Here is a 26,204-nt window from a genome sequence, read left to right as displayed (position 1 = left end):
TTGTTTTACAGATGGAACAAGACATTTAACCCTCTGGTTATCTTCATTTGTGCAGACACTAGTTATATTTGGGGTCTCCAGGTACCCCTGACAATAACATGTCATTTTGTAACAGAATAATAGTTTTTTTTTAACAAATGTAATTTTAGTCTGTTTATTACTTTGACTAAAAAGTCATTTTTATTGTTAGAATTGTGATTTCATAATATTTAGATATGAATCCAACTGGAAAAACTTGTGAAAAGATATTTTTCAGTTAGTCAAATAGCAAATAGCATTTAGTGGAGCTCTATATCCATCTAGTGGCTAAAATGAAATTTTTTTACTTTTAAAACTACATTTTTCAAAATATGGGCAGAACTTTTACACTAAACCATGTAAAATTATCCCCATAAATGAAATTTTGAAATTTGGGTCTTTCATAAAGTGAATTGAACTGTTTTTGTATAAAAACCTATTGAAATTTTATATATATATATTTATATATTTATATAAATGTAAAATATATCATAAATCCTCCAAAAACTGCATAAATGTGGAGTAAAAACATTAATAAACAGAATAAAATTACATTTGTTAAATAAATAAAAAACGATTATAATGTTACAAATTACATGTTATTGCCTGGGGTCTCCAGGGACCCCGAAGACAACGAGTGTCACTATCTTTGTCACGCTAACATAAAAACAGATATCATTAAAAATATATATATATATTTTTTTTTTTTGTAGATTTAGAAAGTGTTGAGAGCCGTATAAAGTTTCATACCATTTGGACAAAGATATATATATATATATATATATTTTTTGAGCTAAAGTCATTTGCGGGTTAAAAGATAACCAGAGGGCTAAAACATGTTACATTGAAACTGTGAATACAAATCCCATTTAATATTCTCATTTAATATGATTACACGTCATATACAATTATTAAATGTTTACAATATATTTGCGTTCGTGTCACACTGCCACTGCTTGATATGTTCTGTCAATTACCCGTTAATACTTTGATATAACAAAGTTTAACGTCTCATCAACACAGTTAAACTGACCAAGAACAATAATTTTGTAGGTCAGTGTGGCGCTTGACAGTGATTTCACATTCACAGCGGCCTCAGCTGTGCGCATGCGCAGTAGATGGAGCGCCGCTCAGGAATAAATAAGGGCAGGGAAACCGAACCGCAATGGGACAACTCTTATCTCGGTCCAATTCGGCCTAAAAAATACCCCGAAATGGCGTTTATTCTTGACGAGGTGTCGTTAGCGATGTTTTAGAGGGCTTTTGGGGATCTGTTAGGCTACTGAAAGGGACTGAGAAAGTTTAGAAGGAAACGAACTTCAGGGACGTAACGTTACAGAGACGGTCATGGAGGATTTCGGTTCGGCGCTGGAGAAGAACGTGGCGGATCTGACCGTGATGGACGTGTACGATATCGCCGCAGTGGTGGGTCAGGAGTTCGAGCGCATTATCGATCAGTACGGATGCGAGGCTCTGTCCCGCCTCATGCCCAAAGTGGTCCGGGTGCTGGAGATCCTGGAGGTTCTGGTGAGCCGCAACAGCATCAGCCCAGAGACCGAGGAGCTGCGCCTGGAGCTGGACCGACTCCGACTGGAGCGGATGGACAGACTGGAGAAGGAGAAGAAACATAAAAAGGTGCTTTTATACGCTCGAGGAATATATTTATAGTAGTATTCAATATTTATATTGTGTATATAGATATATAGTATTATATATATATATATTATATATATACACACACTGTGTGACACACACAATATAAATATTGAATACTACTATATATACACGCACATATTATATAAACAATAACTTTTATTATCAGATGCGATCTTACTGCACTTGTATCAAATTTAAGATGTATATTTTATATATACAGTTATACATATATTAAAGAATAAATATATGAATATGTTTATATTTATTGTATTTAATATACATATTTTATATGAAATTAACATTACAATAATAAATATATGTAATATAGATAGTAAATTATTATTATTAACATTGTATGTGTGTATATATATATATATATATATAAAATGTAAGATGTATCTTTTATATATACAGTTATAAATATATTAAAGAATAAATATATGAATATGAATATCTTTATATTTATTGTATTTAATTAATTGTATATGTAATTAATATTACACTAATAAATATAGCCTAATAAATATAGCCTATGTAATTTAATATATAGATTGTAAATTATTAGCATTAACATATATATATATATATATATACATTAAATGTATGTTTATATTTATATATAATTACTATTATTTATGATATGTAATTACTATTAATTAATCATTAATAACATTACATATATACAGTACTGTTTTTTCCTACTACTGCTACTACACATCACATTGTTTCAGAAGTGATGTTTCAGAACAAAGTTTGTAAATAGGAAATTCTAAGTTCCTGCCCAGGACAGGAAATGATGGAACTGAACCACAGTCCATCACCGTCACATAACATCGTGTCCACCGGGACAGTGAGCACATATCAGATTTATTGACATGGTACTTTATGGAGCTTCATGTCCATGGTGTTATGGCAAGTGTAGCACATAAGAATCTCACTTAATATAAGAATAGAGAAATACATTAATATCTGCATATGAGCAGCAGACATATGATTTAGGGCTGGGGTGGTATATCAAGTTTGTTCGATATATCAATATATTTTTTAATAAACAATATAGAACGAGGCAGTACTGTTTATATTGATATACAGTAGTTCGGTATGAGTGCTTCTGAAAAAGAGCGCAATAATTCTGACTAAAATATACATTTTGCTAAAATATTTGTTGTTGGACAATAAATGTGCCATATGTAGAATTTTAAACCTACAAGTGAGTGTATTTTACAATAGCAGTTACTGTAAATTGACAATTGTAATGAGGTAGTCAAATAATCTAATATAATTAGTCTGTCCTATTGTTTTCGTTCCTTTTTTTTTTTTTTTTTTGTAAATTTAAATTGTGCTCAAAAAAGCATAATTTTGTTTTTAGATTGTAATGTTAGAACGTAATGTGAAATTAAACCAGATAATATATATTATGGCCTACATGTTTACATTCACTATATTTGTTTTCATAGCCTTCAATATGAACACTGTTTGTAGGACAACACTGGATGGGATTGTGAAATAACTGTGTTAAAAAAAAACTGATTTTTAATAAAATCTAAATGGAGAAATGTTGAAAATACCAAGTGTATACTATATATTGCCATTCAGTCGAGATATGATTTTTTTGGCCATATCGCCCAGCCCTGAATACAGCTTTTGTCCCTTTCTGTCCTGTGAATATGTTATTATGCTCCTCCTGCTTTGTGTTTTTTTTTTGCTTATTGTTTCAGACGTTACGTATTTCCAGTGAAGGTCAGTTGTTAAATATACACTCTTGTATATTTTATGAGCCACTTCTGAAATGTGTGTGTGTGTGCGTGTGTGTGTGTGTGTGTGTGTGTGTGTGTGTGTGTGTGTGAACAGGAGCTGGAGTTGGTGGAGGATGTGTGGAGAGGAGAAGCCCAGGATCTGTTGTCCCAGATCTCCCAGCTGCAGGAGGAAAACAAAACGCTGCTCAACAACCTGTCCGTCAAAGAGTATCCGATGACGGAAGAGGACATACAGAAACAGGAAGGTAGTGTTAAAGCTCAGTCTTCATAAAAAGAAAGCATTGTGTCAGTCTCAAACGGTGTGAAACTCTATATCCCACAATGCACTGCGCTCCACTTGATCTTCCATTTCCAATGTGATGAAACACAACCTTGTTTGATAAGGCATCCAAAACAAAATGTTACACAAAATTGTATTAAAAACACAAAATATGCACTAGTCAGCAAGTATTCCATTTGGAACGCTGTTTTCCCAGCATGCCTGTACCGGATACAAAGCAAACCCATGTGATCATGCCCATAGGAATTCTCACACATTCTTTCAGCCATTTAGGAACTGACACAAACGCTGCACAAAGCGTCCCTTCTGCATGTGACAGAAGACGAGGCCGGGCGATTACTGCACGAGCAGCACAGAGACTCCACAGTGCCGTCAGAACAGTCTCTCTCTCTCTCTCAGTCTGATTCAGTGTCAAACGCAGAGCGCAGCTGTTTACACACACATTCCAGCGCCGCTCTCAACACTGATTTAGAGATGCAAAGAGCTATTTGAATAGAATGCAGGACATTATTTGTATCATAGGCTCCTCAAAATAACATTCTGGGTCATTTACAGCTTCATGTGAATGAGGTGAAACTCGGAAAATTAGAATATTGTGCAAAAGTTCATTTATTTCGCCGCATTGAGGCAGTAATTCATGCAAAAGCGGCCCAAACCAAGTACTGAGTACATATGCATGAATATAATTTTCAGAGGGCCGACATTTCTGTATTTAAAATCCTTTTTTTATATTTTTATATCATGTAATATCATTTTTTTTTTAGATTTATTTTTTTGGGTTCTCATAAGCTGCAAGGCTTTGTAAGGCAAATAAAGGCTTGAAATATCTCACCTTTAAAGTTGAATTACTGAAATAAATTAACTTTTGCACCATATTCTAATTTTTCGAGTTTTACCTGTATATAAATGTAATAATATTTATGTAAATTAATATATTAATATTAAAGTTTTTTATATATATATGTATATATATATTGATACGCGTCTGCTTATCAAAAATGAATAAATGTTAATATAAATATATTAATGAATATTAACGTATATAATAATACCGTCCCAAAAAATCCTATCATTGCATCCCTAATATTTTTTTTGACCGATACCAATATTTATAACTTGCTCACTTATTTGAACTTTTGTCATTAAAGCAGACATCCAGAAAGCCACGTCTCCAACAGCGCGAACACTCCTTGCGTTTGAACGGACATATTCACTCAAAATGATGTAAAAAATGCCCGTCTCGGCAAGTATCCTAGTAAACACAGTCAGTTATGGCTTGAGTGAACGTAAACGGTTGAGAACGAAAACGCATGTGTACAGTATCAGTGGATCTGTGCATTAGCTCTTAAAGTGACAGCAGCCTAATATTCCTGCTACAGAGAAAAAATCACTCACTGCTCTTGACTGAAACTTTAATAAGATAAAATACAGTGAAGACTATCTAGTGTTATTTTACATTTGATTACTTTATTTAATGTCTCTACCTGAAAACTACTATTACTTGTCTTTTATAATGTTTTAAATGTATTTTAGTTAGGTTAGTAGTTTTAGCTGTGGTATCGAAATTGTGAGTTTTAGCTGGTATTAAAGTCATCGGCCATTGGCAGGTGTGGCAAAAAGTTAGTTTTAGGCCCTATAATTAAAATTGAATTAATAGAAAACTTAAGTTGTATTCAACTCTGAATATTCATTGAAGGCCGGCAACACATTATATTTCTAGGTCATGACAAACGTGAAGTGTGTCAGTGGTTGTGTGTCAGATGCTCTGCACGGACACAGATCTATTTTAAGAGCAGCAACATGGGCACTCAGACAAGAAGTTATTTGCTTACAGTGTTCGTCAGACTTTTTGTGTCTTTCCAGTGACCTGGTCCATGCAAAACAAGCACCTAACCCTGAAACTTCCTGTAACTAGTGTGCCGATCAAAAATGCCCAATATGTTATCGATTAAATATGATATTTCTTTGAACGTCTCTCTTTATAGTAAAATAAGGCTATTTTTAATTTGTGATGCCAGGCATGACCGAGAGGGAGCGGCAGGTGATGAAAAAGCTGAAGGAAGTTGTAGATAAACAGCGAGACGAGATCCGCGCCAAAGACCGTGAGCTGACGCTCAAAAACGAGGACGTTGAAGCGGTAAGGAACTATGTTTCTGATCAAAACCCATTAGAGCACGGATTTAACTCAAGAAAACAAGACAGAAAGATGTCAAAGTCTTTTTGCTGGATAAGTAATCAAAGTTTCACTCGAGATTCGTCATATTGTGGATGTTTAACTGTTAAACTTCTTCCAGCTCCAGCAGCAGTTGAACCGGCTGATGAAGATCAACCATGACCTGAGGCATAAGATCACAGTGGTGGAAGCCCAGGGGAAGTCCCTGATCCAGCAGAAGGTGGAGCTGGAGGCGTCTGGTCAGGCGAGACAGCAGGAGCTCGGGAACATGCGGCAGGAAGTGACCCGTCTTAAGGAGCGACTGAAAGAGCAAGGCAAGAGCAGCGCTGAGACAGAGGAGGCTGTAGGGCCACCCTCACCTGCAAAGGTACATGAATGGAGTTGATGTTGCTTCTATTGTGTTGGTTTTACACATGCGTATTGTTTAGCATTCTCTGCTAAGATATTCGGGCCGATTTCTCCCCTTCCGACAATCCTAAGTGAAGTCCCGATTATCTTGATGGTTCAACAGATTATCTTATCAGATTTCCCTGTGGTGTGAGGTGTGTTAAAGCAACATTAAGGAAGATTTTTTACCTTAAAATAATATTTCCATAATCGATTCAGCGGTTCATCAAGTCGTAACAGGGTGAACGGCACTTCTGCCTCCGCTTTCCCGTCCTTTATCTGCTATAACCACACTGTGCAAGTTTGCCAGACCGGGTCGCGTTTCTGTAGTTCTAATGAGACATAAGAAAACTACAAATTTGACTTGCTTTACGTCAAGCGTTACAATAGTTATTATTTCGTTTTTCTTCGTTTCTGATGTCGCAATACATCATACTTTCATGAAATCATGCAACATACTCTACCTCGTCTGTGGACATTGTTCATTCCGAAGCCGGTGCTGGATTAACAGCGAGCGTGCGACAGTGGACTAAATTATTTACGACAGCGGTAATGGACAATTCTGCTTCCAACCTGTAGGGCGACCACAGAGGAAAAGTTCATTAGCGAACCTGCTCGGAAGAACATCGGTGCTGCCCCGATCGCGAATCGTAAATATTCAGCGTATTAAATGCTTACGATCAGAAATCCTGATGTGTGGGTGCAAACGCGCACATACTCTTTTGATTGTCAGGTGAAACGAAACGATACCCAATCAGAAAGCGAGCTGACAGAAGAAGGAAGCATAGCAACCGCAGTCATGGCGCAGCACAGAGTGAAATGGATATGGACATACCATGTTTATTCTGAAGTCTCGTGAGATTTCCCGTGCTAACAGTCGGGGCACTGGTTGAAAATCTGTCCGTATGTGGTGTGTTTTCTTCTTCACATCGCACACAATATTGGAGCAAAACTGTTAAATCTAGGAGTTTTTGTCCTCATGTTTGTGGTCTCTCACATTTTGAAAATCTTATAAGATTGAAATGGCCCCAGCATAAATGGGTTATGAAATTGATTTTTTTATTGCGTCTTTGCTTAACTGCAATGCATTGAGCCACTTCAGTGTTCAACTGCAGCTTTCAGTCATTTCTATTTCTATTTAAAGGAAGTTAGTGTGATTATATAAAGCATTGGAATGTTCACATGGTGACCATAATGAGTCAGAATGAAACATCAGTGAGTCACAGTCACGAAGGAATCTAGGATGAGAAGATAAATCAGTAGACCGTGTATTTGAGGTGCAACTATTTATTAATTATGGCTGCCGGGGTTAAATTGTGAACTTTTGGGATTCATTGAATAAGTTTAATTTATTGCAGTTTGAGTCGCACATATGCTTGCATTTAAACAGATTGTTTATCAGCAAATGATGATGAAAAAGTGTTGCATGGTGCGTTTGTTTAGAAATCATGTGCAGTTGAGATTTATTCAGAACTAAGTAAAGTCATTTGCATTGCAAGTTCGTTCAAAAGTTTGGGGTTGTGAGATTTTTAAATCTCTTATGCTCACAAAGGACTTGCTGCTCAAAAAATAAACCTTATTATTATTATTATCAATGTTGATATCCGTGATACATATTTTTTACGGATTCTTTGATGAATAGAAAGTTCAAAAGCACAGAAATTGAAAAGGAAATCGAAATCTTTCGTAACATTACAAATGTCTTTACTGTCACTTTTGATCATCTTGATGCGTCCTTGCCGAATAAAAGTATTAGTGACCCCAAACTTTTGAACCGCAGTGTTTAAGGTGCAAATATATATGATCAATGGCTGCCAGTGCTCATTTAAGGCGTTACATTTAAGGCGGTTCACAAATTGACTTCATTTGACATTGGCTTATATCAGTAAATAATTGCGAGACAACAATTGCGTGGTACATTTACCTAGAAATCAAATTCAGATGAGATTTAAGTACAGAACACAGAAGTTATTTAATGCATTTAATATATTATCATAGCTTAACATCTTATGCATGAAATATCTAAATTTGAGATGAATCACAATAATAATAGCAAAAAGTCAAGAGATTAATATTCTCAATAATAATTGTAAAACAAATTTTGATTGTTTTCATCTTTTTTTGTGCCTGTAATATTATGTAGTGTGAAAGACTTGCATTTTTTTGTTTTGTTTTGGCAAAGAAAACTCCTTGAAACTCCTTTGTCAAAAATTGCGCTAGATTGTGTTTTTATAACTTTATGATTTTGTGCCAATTTGTCCAGTTGTTTATTTGAACTATTCACCCAAACAAACACTCCAGATAAAATGTTGGTTGCCACATGTTTGTAACCACAGTCGACTAAAGCGGCCCCTTCCTGGGGTCAGGATTTAGCTTCTGAGCTCCTCGCCGGGGGCCTGGAGATCGAGGAGGGTCCCCTCCGTTCCCCCCCCCACACACGGGCCCCGGGAGCCCTGACAGATGACACTGAGGAGGAGAAGGATGATGAAGAGGCTGAGTTTTTATGGGTAACCCTGCAGCGGCAGCTCTAAGGATAGCATGGAGTGTAAACTAACACCTGACCCATATCTCTGCGACCGCTTGCACGAGTGTGTGCTGCTGGTTCTGTACGAGCGTACAACGGGCCGGTAGAGTAGTGCACTAATGGCTTTAGTCCTTCACACAGATACACACTCATTGTGAAGAGTATCAGCTGGCGAATGCCTGACTGTAAATGTGCAAGTGTTTGTACTGAATGCAAACCATGTGACTGAATTAAATGTTAACTCGTTGATGATCATGAGATCATAGTAGATCATAACAGAGAGCTTGCGGTCTACTGTAAAATAAAAAATCATGTACTGTAGTTCATTTACATTTACAATCAGAGTCAACTGTCATTAACTTACAATGGCTGTGTGATGTGAAAGCAAAGGGGATATTCTTGTGTGATTTTTTTTAATCTTGCTGACATATTTCCCATTGAAACAGGAAGTACTCAACAGCTATTCATCATTTTATCTATTTCAAATTTGATTTTATTTAATATGTACTCTGCTGTTCAAATGTTGGGGCTCAGTAAGATTTTTAGTGTTTTTGAAAGAAGTCTCTTTTGCTCACCAAGGCTGCATTTATTTGTTTAAAAATACAGTAATATTGTGAAATATTATTACAATTGTAAATAACTGTTTTCTATTTGATTATATAGTAAAATGTAATTTATTCCAAAGCTGAATTTTCAGCATCATTACTCTAGTCTTCAGAGTCACATGACCCTTCAGAAATCATTCTGATATGATGATTTGATGCTCAAGAAACATTTCTGATTATTATCAATGTTAAGAACAGTTGAGGTGCTTCATATTTCTGTGGAAATCGTGATACTTTATTTTTCAGGATTCTTTGATGAATAGAAAGATCAAAAGAACAGCATTTATTCAAAATATAATCTTTTGTTAAATTATAAATCTCTTTACTGCCACTTTTGATCAATTTTAATGTGTCTTTGCTGAATCAAAGTTTTCTTTAGAAAAGTCTTACCTTTGAGGTTTATATGTAGTGCAGAAGTGCATATGCAAAGGTTTATTAACTTTCAGGAAAATATCCGTTGTCAGATATGAACTAAAAGCCAGCAAACTCTAATTAAAATTTTTATTGGGTCTTTAGAAACAACTGAATGTGTCTTGTGGTGTGTTTCTTGTTGTGCATTAACAGCAGTGAAACTCTTTTTGAGGATGCTCTGATAATGAAGATGTGTGTGTGTGTGTCTCTAAACCTCCTCATCAGCCTGTTGTTCTGTATGAAGACTAGTGTATGTGACTGTAAGTGTTCCTCTCATCCACCAGGAGGCGCTGTGTGATGATGACATGTCCACTCTCGATCCTAAAGACCCGAACCGGCCTCGCTTCACCCTGCAAGAGCTGCGGGACGTCCTGCATGAGCGCAATGAGCTGAAAGCTAAAGTCTTCATGTTGCAGGAGGAAATCGCATATTACAGAAGGTTAGCAATCTTTAGTTCTACAATTTGGGCAATTAGCTTTAAGAAATTTTATACATGTATTTCATATATTCATTAAATGTTCTTAATTATAACTTATTATTACAAATAATATATATTATATCTAGTTTTTGATAGTATATATTAATTATATGACTACATGAGTGTATATATATATATATATATCAAATGTATGACTTATTATTGAATCACATTTCCAGTGAAGAACAGGAGGAGGACACAGGGCCGCCGCTGCCAGATCTCTCTCCAACCCTTCGGCCGAGCTCTCGCTCCAGCTTTCAGCCCGAGTCGGGGATAAAACGACTGTGCGTACCGCTAAAAGAGCCACACTTCTACACACACTTGCACACATGCATATATGTGACCCTGGACTACAAAACCAGTCACATGGGTCAATTTTTTAAAATTGAGATTAACACATAATCCGAAAGCTGAATAAATAAGCTTTCCATTGATGTATGGTTTGTTACGATATGACAATATTTGGCTGAGTTACAACTACTGGTATTTGGAAATCTGGAATCTGAGGGTGCAAAAAAAAAAATCTAAACATTGAGAAAATCTCCTTTAAAGTTGTGCATTTATGTTGGCGATTGTGCTGCATTCACTCACAAAAATTAATGTTTTATATATTTACGGTAGGAAATTTACAAAATATCTTAATGGAACATGATCTTTACTTAAAGCTGCAGTCCGTCGTTTTTCCTCTTTGTCGCCATCTCTGTTCGAAATCTGCAATTGCAGTTATTCGCGGAATTATTAACTGTGCGTGGGTAGTAAATCGGCATGAAACAGCGCGGATGAACACAATGTATTGAGGAGAACATGTCGCTGCCGCGTCGCTGTGGATACTGTACTGTCATCAGCAATGTCAGAGTATACTTTTTGAAAGTGTATAACCAACATTAGAATTTTCATCGGTAAATGTCATCTGAGCAGTAAGTAACATTCACTTTTGTTCTGACCAAATTCGGGGGGTGGGGGGAAGCATTGCAGTTGGCTAGGCTATATCATGCTGATTAAATCTAACGATTGCTTATATCACGTCAAAACGTGAAAAATATATTTTGTTCTCAAATTATTAATGTTAACTACATCATTATTGCGTGACTACATTTAATGTGTATTAGGGCTACCTGTAGTTCAGTTTTCATTTCTGTGCAGTATAAATTCTAATTGTCATACCAACAAATTAATGTTCCTTATAACTGTTCCTCTTTGAAATAAAAAACACACACGTATGTGTAATCAAATGCTTATTTAAAACTGTAATATAATCAAATTTTATTCACATACATTTCGAACACCTTCAAAACACGGAGTTCACGCCACCTTTCAAAAGCCCTGTCGATGTTTATCCTTTTTTAGCTTGGGCTCGGTTGCAGCCTCTTTTTTCTGTAGCCACTCTGAAGTCCGAAGTCTTTTGGGTTTTACAACTGGTGAATCTCCAGTTGTCACTGGTGATTGTCGCTTTAAACTTTCGGGATCCGCCATACCAAGTGCTAAGCTAAATCTCCACCATCATCCACACACGCTATATAGCCGACTAGCCGGGACTCATTCTCTATGTGTGCAGAAGTGACGTAATGACGCAAAGACATGCTCGAAATTCCCGCGGAAATCCACCAGTACCACTGGAATTAAAATCATTATTACAAGCTTACCGTTTTGAATCGAGGTAAGGCAAGCAGATAGTTTTGAACACTGGCTGGTTACGTTTTTTATCAAAAATGTATTTTTTGATATTTTTAAACACAAAAAAGTGCCGGACTGCAGCTTTAATATCCTAATGATTTTTGGCATAAAAGAAAAATCGATAAATTTGATCCATACAATGTATTGTTGGCTATTGCCACAAATATACCCGTGCGTCTTGACTTTCTCGAAGTCATATTTATTTATATAGCCCATTTTTTACACATTGTTTCAAAGCAGCTTTACCGAAAATCATGGTTAATGTTTACAATATCTTAATATCTGATATAGTGATGATATATGATATAGTTTTGTGACGATACAAGCTGATATATGCTCCACAGTACAGTATATATCACCCTGTCTCTATGTCTATATACTGTATGTATGCAGATAAAGTTGGACATACTTATATATCCAAATTTATAGGAAGAGCTGAGCGATAATATAGTTACATTTAGCAAGGAAATAAACAATCAAGCAGTTGAGATTTGCTATATAGTATAAATAAAGCTTTATGTGAGCGTACTGCATGTATGTGAATAAAGCTGAATATAATATATATCCAACTTTACATATAGAATAGTACAAAGCAACTTGATATGCATTTAATCAGTTCATGCATTTTTGTGTGTGAATTGAACCCATGACATGCTGTTTGAGCTTAGATCACTAGACCATGAAAAAGGCTGACACACACATTTGATGAGTTTTATGACATGATATGACACATCTTAAGGCATGACCATCATTAACGCTGAAGGTGGTTCTGGGTGGATCTTCTCTTTGCTCAACTCTCCATATCTGTGCCTCTTTGTAACAGGATCTTCACAGCCATTATGCCGATGGTGGCGGCTGGGTTGATTGCAGATGACCCCACTTTACAGCCAATCAGACGACTTATTTCCCTTGTACGACCTTTTGGTGGTTCACCTTTGTGTTCTCTGCTGTTTAACACCCTTATCCTCCCTGCATGTGACGGAGTTGCATGGCCCCCTCATCTCACCCTCCTCATTAGAGCCACTGATCGTAAAGAGCACATTCTGATTGGCTGATTGTGGGGCTATCTGTGCGACCAATCAGAAGGAGGATCGTTAGAATCAGCCAGTCAGAATCAAACTCCCGCTCACTCCTCTAACACTCGTGCTGCGCTGTAACCAATTATATAACACTGTGTCACTACTTTGTGTCAACTAAAAGTGTGCTTTATAGATGCGTAGGAAGACTGAACGCTTGACTGCCTGTATGAGCTGAACTGAGCAAGAGTACGAATACACAGCGAACTAAATATTTAGCTTTTATAAGATGCTTTCTGTAACTTAGTTTATATCTGGAAAGACATTAGTAATGGTAGTGTGAAACATATCTAGCAAGATATTATATTTGTCTAAATGGGGGGATATATAGATTTTTTTTGTTTTGTTTTTTGCATTCCTACATTACAATAATAATGATGCCAAAAGATCATATTTTGCGCCAAAATCAAATTATAGACAATTATATGCACGTATATTTTGTGTGTGTGTGTGTATATATATATATTTAAATATAAACTTTTATAAAAAATAATAATAAAAATATTCTAAAATAACATTGCAAAAAAAATATTGTCAGGAAATGTTAAGGTTATATTTATAATATTTGTCAAAATTATGAAAACCTATACATTTTATGTGTATATACATTTTACACTAACTACAGTAATAAATAATAATATAATAATAAATAATACATAAATTCATTTTATTAATGATGCTTATTTTAGAAAAGCATAATCTTGACTTTTTTTGCATTATGGTAATGAGAATCTAGCATATTATCATAAAAATAATAATCTTACTTTAAAAAAAAATTCTGGTGTGAAATATGATATTACTCTACTGTGCAATATAACCATATATTAATTAGCTGTGCATCATCATCAATAAAAAATGACACTTGAACAGTTTGAGTGTTTCACAATAACATATAATAAATAGCCCGACAACACAAATGTATATGAATCGATCTAGTTTTTTAAATCACAGTTTCTGGACACAATCTTGCATGGCATTGAGAACAGATGATGCTGATGTCCTGTCTTACGTTCACAGGTTTAGCTTCTTTTCCCGGGACAAAAGCCGAGGTCCGCAGAGGAGGATGCCGCAGCTGGGAGACGGCCTGGGCTCGTGGGCAGTGAAAGATGACGTGTACACAGAACAGGCCCAGGAGGCATTGCAACACATGTAACGAACACACCGCTCCACTAACCGCTAACCTGCACCATGTGACCGTACGCCACGTTTACGCTCCCTTTCATGCTCAACTTTCACAGCACAATGAGACGAGAGCTCACGAAGAAAGGGAACACGGGGGACGGGCTGTGTAGAGTTACTGATAGATCGTGGCCCGTACCTTCATCCAAAAATACTGTTAGGGGGTTTATGTGCCTATTTCATTAGATAGTTAGACATTTTATTGCTATTGCAAATGATAAGTTACTGTAAGTGGAAGAATAGAGGATTTCAGACAGTTTTCTGATGACGTTTAAAAAGAAGATGCCTTAAGTAGATATGATACATATCTATTTTTAATTCAAATTGAATTATGAACGTGATACACTGGCAAGTAACCATGAATATGCATGTGGCTGAAGAAAAAATTATTATTATTTTTCTTTTTAGATTTTCAGTAGCTACGCCCAAGCCAGAGATCATCTGAAAAAGATGTTGGCATTATATTATGAATCATATTTAAAACTTTTTTTTTTTAATTGCACAGTAGCCTGATTCGTTTGGCACACTGACATGTGGAGAATTTAAAGGAATATCTTGACGTTCAAAACTTTATTTCTACTGACATCCTCCATGGCATGATGTAGATTATCACGGAAAATAATTTTTACTCGTCCTTCAGTTTGTAACAGATGTTATATCAGTGCATAACAGTGATTATTTTTATTTAAAATAATCGTATTATTTTAAACGTATTATTTTACGTTTTATTTTTTACACGTATTATTTTTATTTTTTACATTTAAAATCAGAAATCTGTTTTTTTGCAGTAAAGTGAATTACGTTTTGTGGGAATAGGTAAATTTTCCCCATTAAAAGAAGTCTCTTCTGCTCTCCAAGGCTGCATTTACTTAATCAAAAATACAGTAAACTAAAGCAGTAATATTTAGAAATATTATTTCAATTTAAAACAACAAATTTTCTATTTACATTTTTTATATATTTAAAAAATGTAATTTATTCCTGTGATCAAAGCTGTATTTTCAGCATCATTACTCCAGTCTTCAGTGTCACATGATCCTTCAGAAATCATTCTAATATGATGATTTGCTGCTCAAGAAACATTAATTATCAATGTTGAAAATGTACATTTTCTTCAGGATTTTTTGATGAATAAAAAGTTACAAAGAACAGCATTTATTTGAAATAGAATATTTTTTAAAAATTATAAATGTTTTTACTGTCACTTTTGATTAATTTAATGCGTCCTTACTAGATAAAAATATTAATAAAACAAAATAAAAAAAATCTTACTGACCCCAAACATTTGAACTTTAGTAGTAGTGTATGACGTCAAATGGTCATGACAGTGGGTTTTAATCACACACTGTGTATTTGACCATTTATCCCATTGCAATGCAACTTATACTTCTATTATACATCTTTATTGCACGTTTTGCGTTTGTTTTCTGAACTGAGGGGCAAATCAAAATTATTTTCTGTGATTTTCTTATCATGTCATCGGTTCTGCATTAAAGAACCTGGATAATGTCTTTAAACCCTGGAATCATGAAAGTTTGATGCGTCATTAAGAGTTTCTGCTGCACATTAAAGCAGAACAATATTAATAATCCATAGTTTACTACTGGCATCTGGCTGGAGTATCTAGCACATGGACACATGTCATTCAGCAGCGGTTGTGCATTGCTTGAGTGGTGCTTTCACTGTGTTTAGAGAAAGCATGGAAATGCGTGACTATGGTAAAGTGTGGAAGCTTTGTGGGCCTTAATTCAGTTGTTGAACAGCTGGTACTCTACTCAACGTGATGGCAAACTCCAGAACTGAGAGTGATATCCAGCAACAAGAACTGGATCAAATGTATCATTATGAAGGATTATGCATAACTCATCTCATTGTGTATTAAACTATTTTATACCATGTGTTGTCAGAAATTGCTGCTCTTTATTTCAAACATCTTGATAGTCATTGAAACTTTATTTGTATGACAAACGAGCTGCTCTATGGTACAAATCCAATTATTCAAATTAGAATTTAAAGGGATACTTCACCCAAAATTGAACATTTTGTCATTATTTACTCAGCTTAATGTCAGTCCATTCTGTATGAGTAAATAATGGCAGCAGTTTCATGTTCATATAACTTTTATGTCAAACTAAATTCACATTAGTAAAAAAAAAAAAAAACGTTTAGACTAAGAAAAGAAAGTCTTGAATGCATGCAAAGTTTATTCTTGTTCGCTGTAAGTCTCTCTGTGTCGTCTGTCTTCCTTTCTGTTGAAGTCTTTCTCTCGGCTTCTGTCCCGGTGGTGTTTAGAGTCTCTTTTCTCTTTGTAGTAACCTCTCTCATTCCCTCTATCCCAGTCATTTTTCCTCTCCCTCCATCGTCCGTGTTCCCTATCTTGTTCCTGGTCTCTTTGCCTTTCCTCCCTGCCGCTTGATGCATCCCATCTCTCTGCTGGTCGGTTCTGGGGCATCATGGATGCCAGATTGATGGGCTTCCGGAAAGGTCTATCCCTGCCTCCAAACCTCAGCTGACCGGATTCCTTCATGCCACCTTGGCCTCCTCCGAGTCGGCGAGGAATCCATCCCTTGAGCGTCCGCTCTTGCTCGAAGTCCACAAAGAGCTCGTACTGGTCCACGACCAGCTTGTTGGCGTCTCTCCAGGCTCTATTCAACGAGCGCTCCTCCTTGTACTCGACGAAACCGTAGCGCTTGGAGAAACCCGTCACAATGTCTCGGACCAGACGCACCCTGCGGACGTCTCCAAATTTGGAGAAGACTTCGTGGAGCTTGTCCTCAGACGTCTGCGGGTTCAGGCGTGCCACGAACAGCGTGAGGTGAGGGTCACCGGTCACACCCTTGTTAGGCCGGTAGCGGGCCAGCATGCCCCTCCACACGGCTCTGTCATGCGGTTCCACATCCGTGCCATCGATACTGCCCGCTCTGAGGGGGTCGTAAACCTTCGCCACAGGACTCCACTCGCTCATCATCTGATGGTAGAGTTTATGCAATCATTAATGCAAAATCCAGTTCTCTCAAATAAATGAAGAATTATATCCCTAATTTAACCACATGTGAAACTTACATTTTTAACGTTCTTCGCAGACTTGTAGTATCCACTAATTTTATAGTGCTATGTAGAACTTGACAGCCCTTGATGACTAGGAAATGGAAAAACAGCATACTGGCATTGGAACGACATGAGGGCGAGTAAATAATGACAAAACTTTGATTTTTGTGTGAGATATTATTTCTATCATTACGTAGGTTCCAAAGACAACACTATTTTATTTGATTTTCTTAAGTATTTGGTTTCGAGCTGACATGAACAGAGCTTGATGCAGTGTTATTTTAGTATTATTTATATACTATTATAGTTATTATTTTGATTTGGCTTTTACTTCTTTATATATGTATATATACTAGTACTTTTTGCCATTTGTATTCGTTTTTATATTACTATTTAGGTTTACCTTTTTTTTTATTTCAGGTTTAGTTACCATTTACTTCATTCATTTTACTTGGTTAAATTTGCCAAAGCTTTATTTCAATTATCAAAAATATTTCTAATAGTTTTAGATAATAATAACCCAGCATGATTAGAGAATGATCAGTCGAAACAAGGACATCTGATCGTTTTTGCCACCTGGTAAACGGGCTCTCTCCTCGCCTTTAAATCTTTATATACTGTCTATGCTTTAAATGTTGTCTACTTAGGCGATTCACTAGGTTTTAAGATGCTGCTTTTATACTCGTTAACAAACTAGACGATATTATCCAGTCATTTTTAACCGAATCCGAGTAACTTACACACGAAGATGTGCTGTTTAGTCTTTCTCAGTCATGTCTCTTTGAATTCACTAACACCGCATATACTATTGGTATTTAATCTTGTTGTAATTCTGAATAATGTCATACACATATTTTCCAAAGTACAATAAAATAAATCATCAAAACAAACCTTGAGGGTCCGCCGTCTAAAACTCTCCGTGTGGAAACTCCGGCTGTGCTTTTCGACGGGCCGTGTTCGTTGTCGATGACGTCACGGGGATGCTCTTAAAGGGATAGTTCACCAATTTTTTTTTTTTTTTTTTTAAATGTTGTCATCAATAATTCACTTTTATGTTATTCCAACCCTGTATTTGTTTCTTTGTTCGATTGAACACAAAATAAGATATTAAGAAAAATGTGGGTAACCAAACCTTTTCTGGTCCCAATTGACTTCCATGATATTGTGTCTATACTATGGAAGTCAATGGGGTCCATCAACTGTTTAATTACCAAAATATCTGCTTTTGTGTTCAACAGAAGTTCTTCATGCAGGTTTAGAACAACTTGAAAGTGAGAAAATAACAGATTTTTTCAATTTTGTGTGAACTATCCCTTTAGAGTAGCCTGGTCCTACCAGACTCTCGTACACTTCATTTGTACAGAGTGTCTGAACTCTCTCCATTGACAACGTTAACTTCCTTGAAGGCGGGTACGCTGTTGAAGTTTAAAACTATTGGATCTGCCCAGAGCCACTCTGGATCTGCCATAACCAATCGCTAACGTTTGGTCGTGAGTCTCGTGACGTATGTCAACTCAAACTAGCGCACGACCTCAACGTCATCGTTCTCAGACACTCCCTCTGTTCGCTGGTTGGACCGGTAAAAAATTGATCGGAGAAAACCCAAGAATATACAACAATCCCAGACGTAGTACTGAAGGAAAATTAAAATTGAGCGGAAGTATGTAGGAGGGCGGAGCCAGGCTACCTTTAGAGTGGCGTTGACTTTTAAAAAGAAAGACCATTATAAAAAAAAGATGTGAATAGTGTTCTAATTATAATGTTATTTAAAAAAAATTATAATGTTTCTATCCAAAAGTGTAAGACCACATTGAAAATCTGGGAACTTTAAATGTAATTTGGAAAATGTTTAGGACTTTAGGAAAATCATGACAAAACATGGATCGAATTATACTGAAAACATTCTGCTAATTTTTTAGGTCACTAATCAAACAAGCAAATTTGTGACATCGATCATCAGCTTGTGTGCTGCTGTCATGTGAAAGAATAAAAACTGAACACTAAAATTGTCATGCTAATGCAATATGTAATATTTAAAAAACAAAACATTGCCTTTTGGACACCACTGTACAGTATATACGACCACAGAGGCCAAGCGTTGCATAAAATCATTTATTTAAACAATGCATCGACCATCTCATACAGATTGATTTGAACACTCCCCGGCCGTCGGAGCTTTTGGTCATCAACACTCGGCTTGTGTGTAACAGGTACAGCTTTGTTCAGGTTAATCACGACACACCCAGCATTGTACAACGGTAACATTTCAAATGATATCAAAGTTTGGTTTCACATTCCAGTTTTCTGAACCTTTTAAAACGCCGCTCCTTTTAGCATCACAGGCTTTCTGCTACAAACATAAACGTTTGGGCATTATAAATAATTATTGCTAAGCCTCTAACTACCTTACATTAGATTAGATTAGATTAAGAAAACTTTATAAAAATGCAGAAAGTTGGACTATAACTGCATGCTTTGGAAGCACTGATCTACCAATATATAAAATATACAAAAAGAAATGTGCCGAAACTAGCATGTCATAGAGCAGGATAAATATCTTAAAAGTAGGACACGTTGAATATGTACCGCAATCTAACGTGTTACTGTCACTGTGTAACATACCCATACACTTACTAGCCCAAAACATTCTCTGTTTACTAAGGCAATAATTACATTAAAAACTGTCTAGTTAAGAAACAAGGTGTTTTCCCCCCCCCTCCTCTCAGTACATCACTGCTTTAGCCACGGGTGAGCTTCTATCGAAGCTTTACTGCGGTCGCCGTAGTCGTAAAGGAGCTCTTCTCCTTCCTGGATGTCTCTGGAGGCCACGAGGATAAGATGAGGTATTCCATTAATGTCATGGAGTTTGGTTTGACAGTTGCCGGTTTTACTGTGGTTGATGAGCCTTCCCAATCGATCGGACTCTTTCGTAGCGTCCACGCTGCCGGGGAACAAACGCACAAGTTTTAGACAGCGCTTATAATGGCCCGTCTCTTTATAGAAAGTCAGTCTGTCCAAATGGAGACTATATTATCGCCCAGCTCGAATCTGCTTCTTTGAAACCATGTGTATTGTGAAAGGCCAAGTCACTGGTTTTATGGTTTATCGCGCTTGATACATGGTTTAAGTCACGGAATCAATGATGCAAACGTTAAATATGAGACAAATTCTGCTGTAGCAAGACATCATTCAGCTCAATAACTGTAAAGGTCATTCATTATGAAAAGTTATGAAAAGTTAAATTCAGCTGTAAGCAGCTCTACTCAAGTCAAGTCATCTTCATTTATATTGCGCTTTTAACAATGTAGACTGGCTCAAAGCGGCTTTACAGAGATAAACGGATAATTTAAGGTAACAGAGATTGTTTTGGCTTTATAGCGGTTCTTGAATAAAGATATTTTCCAGCTAAAGTTAGTTTTGATTCTTCTACTGAAAAAGGTAATTTCATTATTATTCGGCTCGAGTCATTCAATGTTGATTCAGTTCAGTTCAGTTCAATAAGTACATTTTTTTTTATTCAGCTATAAAGACTGTCATTATTCAGTAATAACAGTTCAAGTTTTTTTTTCTCACCCAATCGTGTCAGTTCGGTCAAATCACTAATATTATTGGATATTAAGTGTCTTTTAGGCCCTGTTTACACCTGGTATTAAGATGCGTTTTGGTCATTCGGATCACAAGTAGACGAGTTCACATTCCTGTTTACACCTGGTGTTTCAATCCGTCCACTTTCAACCACTTCTGTCTTGATATCTTCGTGAGGAGGGTCTATGGTCTATGACCCCATAATGTTCCCTCATGAGGTCAGCAGACGGAGAGCAGACGGTCTTTAGTGGCGGTTTGAACACATTCGACCACATGAGCGTTTACACTACGAAAGCAATCCGGTCTAATGTGTTTTCCACTCCCTCTGGAAGTGGCAGAAAGTGGACGAGCTCAAAGCGCTTTAGACCCGTTTACTCCTGTATTTAGAGTCGTCCACTTGTGATCCGATCGACCAAAATATCTTAATACCAGCTGTGAACAGCCTTTTTAGACAGCGCTATCCTCCTTTTTTCTATCACTCTTTTACTTTTTTAAATACATTGATTCTACTCGCCCTTTAACTGTCGAACATTAAAAGGAAACTAAAAAGTATAAAAGCATCAAAGTACTTCAATAAACCATGAATGGCCCTAAAAGCTAAATTCTGTCCGCAGAAATATTACGGACCGGTTAAATATCACTGGAGTAATATTTGTATATATTATGTAACATATGTTGCCTTAACGTTCATTAACTTTAGCATTAAGTGGTAATATTTCAGTGCTTTCTGATGTTTTGACAGATAACATTGTATTTAGTAAATCTGAACTGGTAATAGGGATTAGAAGTGAAAAGGGGAGACAATTACATTTTAAAGTATCCGTGTGAAAACAAACCTGGAAAGAGACGTGAGGATTTGGGGAGAAAAAGAAGAGATTCAGTGCAATCCAGTGAATTATTCATGGGAAATATTGTAAATGAAAACGGGACAGCAGACCACAAATGCGCAGTATAATATACGTTTGTCTTTTTCATACTGTCATACTGTGGAATACAAAGAAATAATCAGGAGGAAAAGAATGCAGCGACTGAGGAAAAAACTCTTGCCACAGATATTCTTATGATGCCCCGTCACTTTAAAATAGCAAGCGTTGTTATTCTTCTGATGTCTGAAAATAAAACATGAAGGAAAACTGACAGCTGACTCTCTGATTATCTGTAGCTCAACCTTATCATTTAAAATTATTCATTTGAGTGGAAGTTCCCCAAACGGGAAGTGCAGGAAATCTGCTCATCAGGGAAAAGATGGATAAATAAATTTGACTTGGCTTAAAACGTCAGCATGAAATCACAATCAACGCCATTTACTTTCTTCTACAGAAGTGAACATGTATTGCAAAGTGTGTTAATGTTGACTTTAAGACAGTTTGCTTCAATTTCATTCAAATAAAATCAAGAAAAACGGGAAGTGGGTGTAGTGCTTGAACCTACCAATATGTTTTGCTGAGATACTGGAAGTAATACATGTAGCAGCCAGTGGTTGGATCTTGTGCATATAAAGCCTCCCTTTTTTTGGCGTCTGTTATCTGGAGCAGATCTCCATGGTACTCCACTACATACTGCCCTTTCTGGAACATCTGTGTGGCAAAAACTCCCCTGCCCTTTCCTTCAATGTACCTGACCTGTCAAGACCGACATGAAGGTACGTTTGTGTCCGTCCAGCAGACTTCAACATTCAACTCAATTCACTGTCAAAGATTACCATCATTCCATTCTCAATCCCGTTTGTGATCAGCAGGTCTATGTGCCTCTTCTCTTCACACTGTTGACGGAAAACACACACACACATCAGTATTACAGCTTTGGCTGATGTAACGCATGAAAAACATGAAATCTGTGCACTACCTTCAGTTCGCTTTTGCTTTTTCTGCAGCTTCTTCTGATGGGAAAATAATCTGTGACCTTTCGGCACTGAGGGATCTTGGTATCAGCTCTGCAGAACAAACATTGATTCATAATACAAGAATCAATAAATCATTAACAATAATATATAGGAGAAAAAAATTATAATAATACAAATCATTATATTCTTTTAGTATATTATTAATATACTATTATAGATTTTGATAATATTTGTAGTAATTTTGCTGTCTGTCATTTTCACGTTTTTTAATGTGTATATACAGTTTATTATGTTTTAGTTACTTTAGTTAATTTAAAAACTATTTCAGCTAGTTTTAAGGCAAGGCAAACTAAGTTGAAAGTCATTTTTTATATGTAATAATTTCAGTTAATGTTTCTATTTATATATATATATATTTTCCAATATGAATAAAGAGGATTAACAATAATTTACTTCCTTCAGCAGTAAGTAAACTGTCAAAATTTGACAATTTACAATAATTCGATAAATAAAAAAGCTTGACTAATGGCTGAACAAAAAATTTATTTCTTCAATATTTGTACAAAAATGTTAAAACAACGGTCTAAAATGTTTTATCTTAAAGGGATAGTTCACCCAAAAATGTTAATTCTGTCATCATTTCCTCACCCTCATGTTGTTCCAAACCTGTGTGAGTTTATTGTTCTGTTGAACACAAAAGATGATATTTTGAAGAATGTTGGTAACCAAACATTTTCTGGTCCTCAGTGACTTCCACAGTATGGAAAAGAAAATACTATGGAAGTCACTGAGGTCCAGAAAATGTCTTCAAAACATCTTTTGTGTTCAACACTGCAAAGAAACTCACACATGGCAGAATTTTACTTTTGGATGAACTATCCTTTCAACATCTGCGAATCAACTTCACCATTGACTTACATTCTCTGTGTGGATTTCTTTGCTTTAAGTTTGCGAGGGGGTCGTTTCCTCTGATTGGAGGAAGTGATGTCACTGCTGGCGTGGATGTATGATGCCGTGCAGTGCAGTTGACGCGTCTGCTCCTCTACTCTGTGCACCGAGTGCTTCAGCTCTTCATTCACAGCCATTTTTGGGAGCATGAACTCACCATTTACAGTACTGACTCTCCTGGCTACAATTCACAGAAATGAATGACTTGCAACAAATATAAACGTGACACATTCATGCAGTGAACATCACCAATGTGAAGACAGACAGATAACGCATTTGGTTGGTCCTTACAATCTCCATGCTTCTGAGGCTCATTCTGCGTGCAGAACAAGCGTGACGTTTTGCCGTCCTGGATGAGTTTGACGGCGATGGCTTCATGATGCGGATGCGGGGATTTGGAGCTGCTGTGCTTTAGGAGACGGTGAAATGGCGAGTGTCCGTTGCATATGACGTCCTGCAAAACAGCGAGTTTTAGAAAGCAGTCGCCAACTGAGTTTTCTGTGCAGTGGAAATTTAGCTTTTTTTTTTTGGTCATTCCAGCTATAATTTAAAACCAACACACAGGGCCAAAAAATACATATTAATATACAGTTAAGCAATCAGGTACACATGATAGGACACATTGGGTGCATAAATAATAGTAATAATGTGAAGTAATATTAAATATTGTGTAATATATACTAATCAATCATGAATTATAATAAGAATTACTTGTGGTAGTAATAATAATAATAAATGTAATAGTACATAGTGTAAAATATACTAATCTATATAATATATATATATATATATATATATATGGAATTATTTATGGTATTATTAACATGATTAATTATTATGTAATAATTCTAATTTATTATTTTTAATTAATTAACTATGTATTATAATAATAATCATAATAAAAAAAATTATAGTACTTATTGTGTAAAATATACTAATCGTCAATTATAACTAGAACTACTTGTGGTAATAATAATAATAAATGTAATAGTACTTAGTGTAAAATATACTAATTATAATTAGATAACTAATTATACTTGTGGTGGTGGTAATAATAATAATAATAATATATAACAATATATTAATATAAATATGAATATATTCAATTGGAGGGGACTAACCAAATAGCGATTTTCCAAATATCAGATTGAAATCGATCATTAATTCGATCACATGTAGTGATCGTGATGTTATTGATCGCCGATGAACACGCCCACACTGGGCCTGTAACAGCCGCGGTCGCGCGCTTCGCGATGTTATAACACTGCTATTGTTCTTTTATCTGCTTTAAACGTCTTGATCAACTGTACTAACACACATATCGTACATCCCATTGACTACACACACGACGCCACATCCATTCATACAACTTATCAAACAGGAACCAGAATCAGTCAATGGAGTTCGTGTGGTTTCGAGTGGAGAGTTGAAGATAATAGATATTTATCAGAACACAGTCTGCCGTTAAACGCTCGAGATCGCGTCAAATAATCATCGTCTGTGATGAAGAAGCCGTGTAAACCTACCCCGTTCATCATCTCAGTCCACTTTCTCTTCGAGCCCTGTTGTTGTGAAGCGACGGTCCGGTCCGGTCCAGTGTTTTCTCCTCTACACTTCTGTCCTTCTAAACGGCGACGAACGAGGACATTCAAAAACAGCTCCGTGTTTACGAAGGAAAAAAAAAAAACAAGAAACTTTCGAGCTGTTTTAATTAATGCTCCTCCATCCGAGCTAGTTTGTACAGTTTCACGCCGCCATGTTTGCACTTTTATCTCATTCACGGGAGGAAACCATGTGAGCATTTAAATAACCAATAATGTTTGGAAGTTGAGTTCAAATTGCCCGGAAGATGGAGCTGTTAGGCGGAGCACTCAAGAATGTCTTATTTATATCAAATATGTTTATAAAAATAAAACAATTATTTAGGCTGATTTAGTATTACCGTGAATTATTAATCACTACATGATACTAAATTTTTATGTTTTTAAAAAACGATATAGTATATAAAATATTTCATAAATCTATCCAGCCATCCAGTATACATAGTAAACACATTGCAAAACATCCCATCATGAATGTATTATGACCGCATAACACATACATATTTAAATGTGTACAAAGATGATTTAAATAATTTACTTTTTATAGTTTTTGCTAGTTTAGGGTGCTTTAAGGGCAGTATTGCAGAATACATCATACAAATATTTGTTTAAAGATGTTCTCATTTTGTGGATTTATTTGATTGAAATAATTCATAGACTTAAAACACTTTTCATCAGATGTATTGGGTATTTTCAACCTTTGTCAAACAGCGTAGGTCAGGCTCTGCCTTTGACCTTACCAGTATGGCTTCAGCAATGTCATTTTGACGTGTCATTGGAGGAAATTATTTTTCACAGCGTCACTTCCTGAATATGAGTAAGGGGGTGGTCACGTGACATGGCTTCGGCGCTCTCCTTTCTCCGACTACTTTTGATTTAAAAATATAATTGAAAATCTCGATTCATATGGACGGGCTCCGGGGCTTTATGAAAGATGGTCTCAGGTCGGCTGTCGATCGAT

General features: G+C 36.1%; 3 protein-coding genes across 13 annotated transcripts; 1 reads left to right on the top strand and 2 right to left on the bottom strand.

Annotated features, from left to right (window-relative positions):
- The first annotated feature begins 1,103 nt into the window (after positions 1 to 1,103).
- On the top strand, positions 1,104 to 16,116 carry rilpl1 (Rab interacting lysosomal protein-like 1). Of its 8 annotated transcripts, XR_013796093.1 has the most exons (10): positions 1,104 to 1,653; positions 3,526 to 3,676; positions 5,730 to 5,848; positions 6,006 to 6,251; positions 8,608 to 8,778; positions 10,096 to 10,250; positions 10,469 to 10,573; positions 12,787 to 12,874; positions 14,057 to 14,889; positions 14,989 to 16,116. XR_013796093.1 is itself a non-coding variant. In XM_079599259.1 (9 exons), the coding sequence occupies exons 1-9, from the start codon at positions 1,366 to 1,368 to the stop codon at positions 14,060 to 14,062; spliced, it is 1,329 nt and encodes a 442-aa protein (XP_079455385.1). In that variant the 5' UTR covers positions 1,126 to 1,365; the 3' UTR covers positions 14,063 to 16,116. The 8 variants fall into 8 exon arrangements, 4 of the variants coding, with proteins under 4 accessions (XP_079455384.1, XP_079455387.1, XP_079455386.1 ...); XR_013796095.1 differs by lacking the exon at positions 8,608 to 8,778 and having other exon boundaries at positions 1,124 to 1,653; XR_013796096.1 differs by lacking the exon at positions 12,787 to 12,874 and having other exon boundaries at positions 1,126 to 1,653.
- snrnp35 (small nuclear ribonucleoprotein 35 (U11/U12)) lies at positions 15,876 to 18,668 on the bottom strand. Of its 4 annotated transcripts, none has more exons than XM_079599274.1 (3): positions 18,007 to 18,148; positions 17,282 to 17,357; positions 15,876 to 17,186 (listed from the first exon to the last, which is right to left on the bottom strand). In XM_079599274.1, the coding sequence occupies exon 3, from the start codon at positions 17,184 to 17,186 to the stop codon at positions 16,422 to 16,424; it is 765 nt and encodes a 254-aa protein (XP_079455400.1). In that variant the 5' UTR covers positions 17,282 to 17,357; positions 18,007 to 18,148; the 3' UTR covers positions 15,876 to 16,421. The 4 variants fall into 4 exon arrangements, with proteins under 4 accessions (XP_079455400.1, XP_079455402.1, XP_079455401.1 ...); XM_079599273.1 differs by lacking the exon at positions 18,007 to 18,148 and adding an exon at positions 18,158 to 18,668 and having other exon boundaries at positions 16,101 to 17,186; XM_079599276.1 differs by lacking the exon at positions 17,282 to 17,357 and having other exon boundaries at positions 15,967 to 17,186; positions 18,007 to 18,184.
- A 696-nt stretch (positions 18,669 to 19,364) lies between these two features.
- Positions 19,365 to 26,061, bottom strand: kmt5aa (lysine methyltransferase 5Aa). The gene is made up of 7 exons (XM_079599198.1): positions 25,169 to 26,061; positions 23,934 to 24,096; positions 23,613 to 23,823; positions 22,697 to 22,784; positions 22,554 to 22,613; positions 22,283 to 22,473; positions 19,365 to 20,207 (listed from the first exon to the last, which is right to left on the bottom strand). The coding sequence occupies exons 1-7, from the start codon at positions 25,442 to 25,444 to the stop codon at positions 19,997 to 19,999; spliced, it is 1,200 nt and encodes a 399-aa protein (XP_079455324.1). The 5' UTR covers positions 25,445 to 26,061; the 3' UTR covers positions 19,365 to 19,996.
- Between the last annotated feature and the right edge of the window lie 143 nt (positions 26,062 to 26,204).

Source organism: Phoxinus phoxinus (assembly GCF_949152265.1).
Source record: "Phoxinus phoxinus genome assembly, chromosome: 23".
Classification (NCBI taxonomy): Eukaryota; Metazoa; Chordata; class Actinopteri; order Cypriniformes; family Leuciscidae; genus Phoxinus; species Phoxinus phoxinus.
This window is presented reverse-complemented; position numbering and strand designations above follow the sequence as displayed.

Coding starts and splice junctions, on each gene's coding strand:
- snrnp35 (XM_079599273.1), bottom strand. CDS start 17,186: ATGATGAGCGAGTGGAGTCCTGTGGCGAAGGTTTACGACCCCCTCAGA.
- kmt5aa (XM_079599198.1), bottom strand. CDS start 25,444: ATGCTCACATGGTTTCCTCCCGTGAATGAGATAAAAGTGCAAACATGG. Junction 24,097..25,168: donor GGACTGAGATGATGAACGGG/GTAGGTTTACAC, acceptor GCTGTTTTGCAG/GACGTCATATGCAACGGACA. Junction 22,474..22,553: donor GGATTGAGAATGGAATGATG/GTAATCTTTGAC, acceptor CGGTCTTGACAG/GTCAGGTACATTGAAGGAAA.
- rilpl1 (XM_079599258.1), top strand. CDS start 1,366: ATGGAGGATTTCGGTTCGGCGCTGGAGAAGAACGTGGCGGATCTGACC. Junction 1,654..3,525: donor AGGAGAAGAAACATAAAAAG/GTGCTTTTATAC, acceptor GTGTGTGAACAG/GAGCTGGAGTTGGTGGAGGA. Junction 6,252..8,607: donor GGCCACCCTCACCTGCAAAG/GTACATGAATGG, acceptor TTGTAACCACAG/TCGACTAAAGCGGCCCCTTC.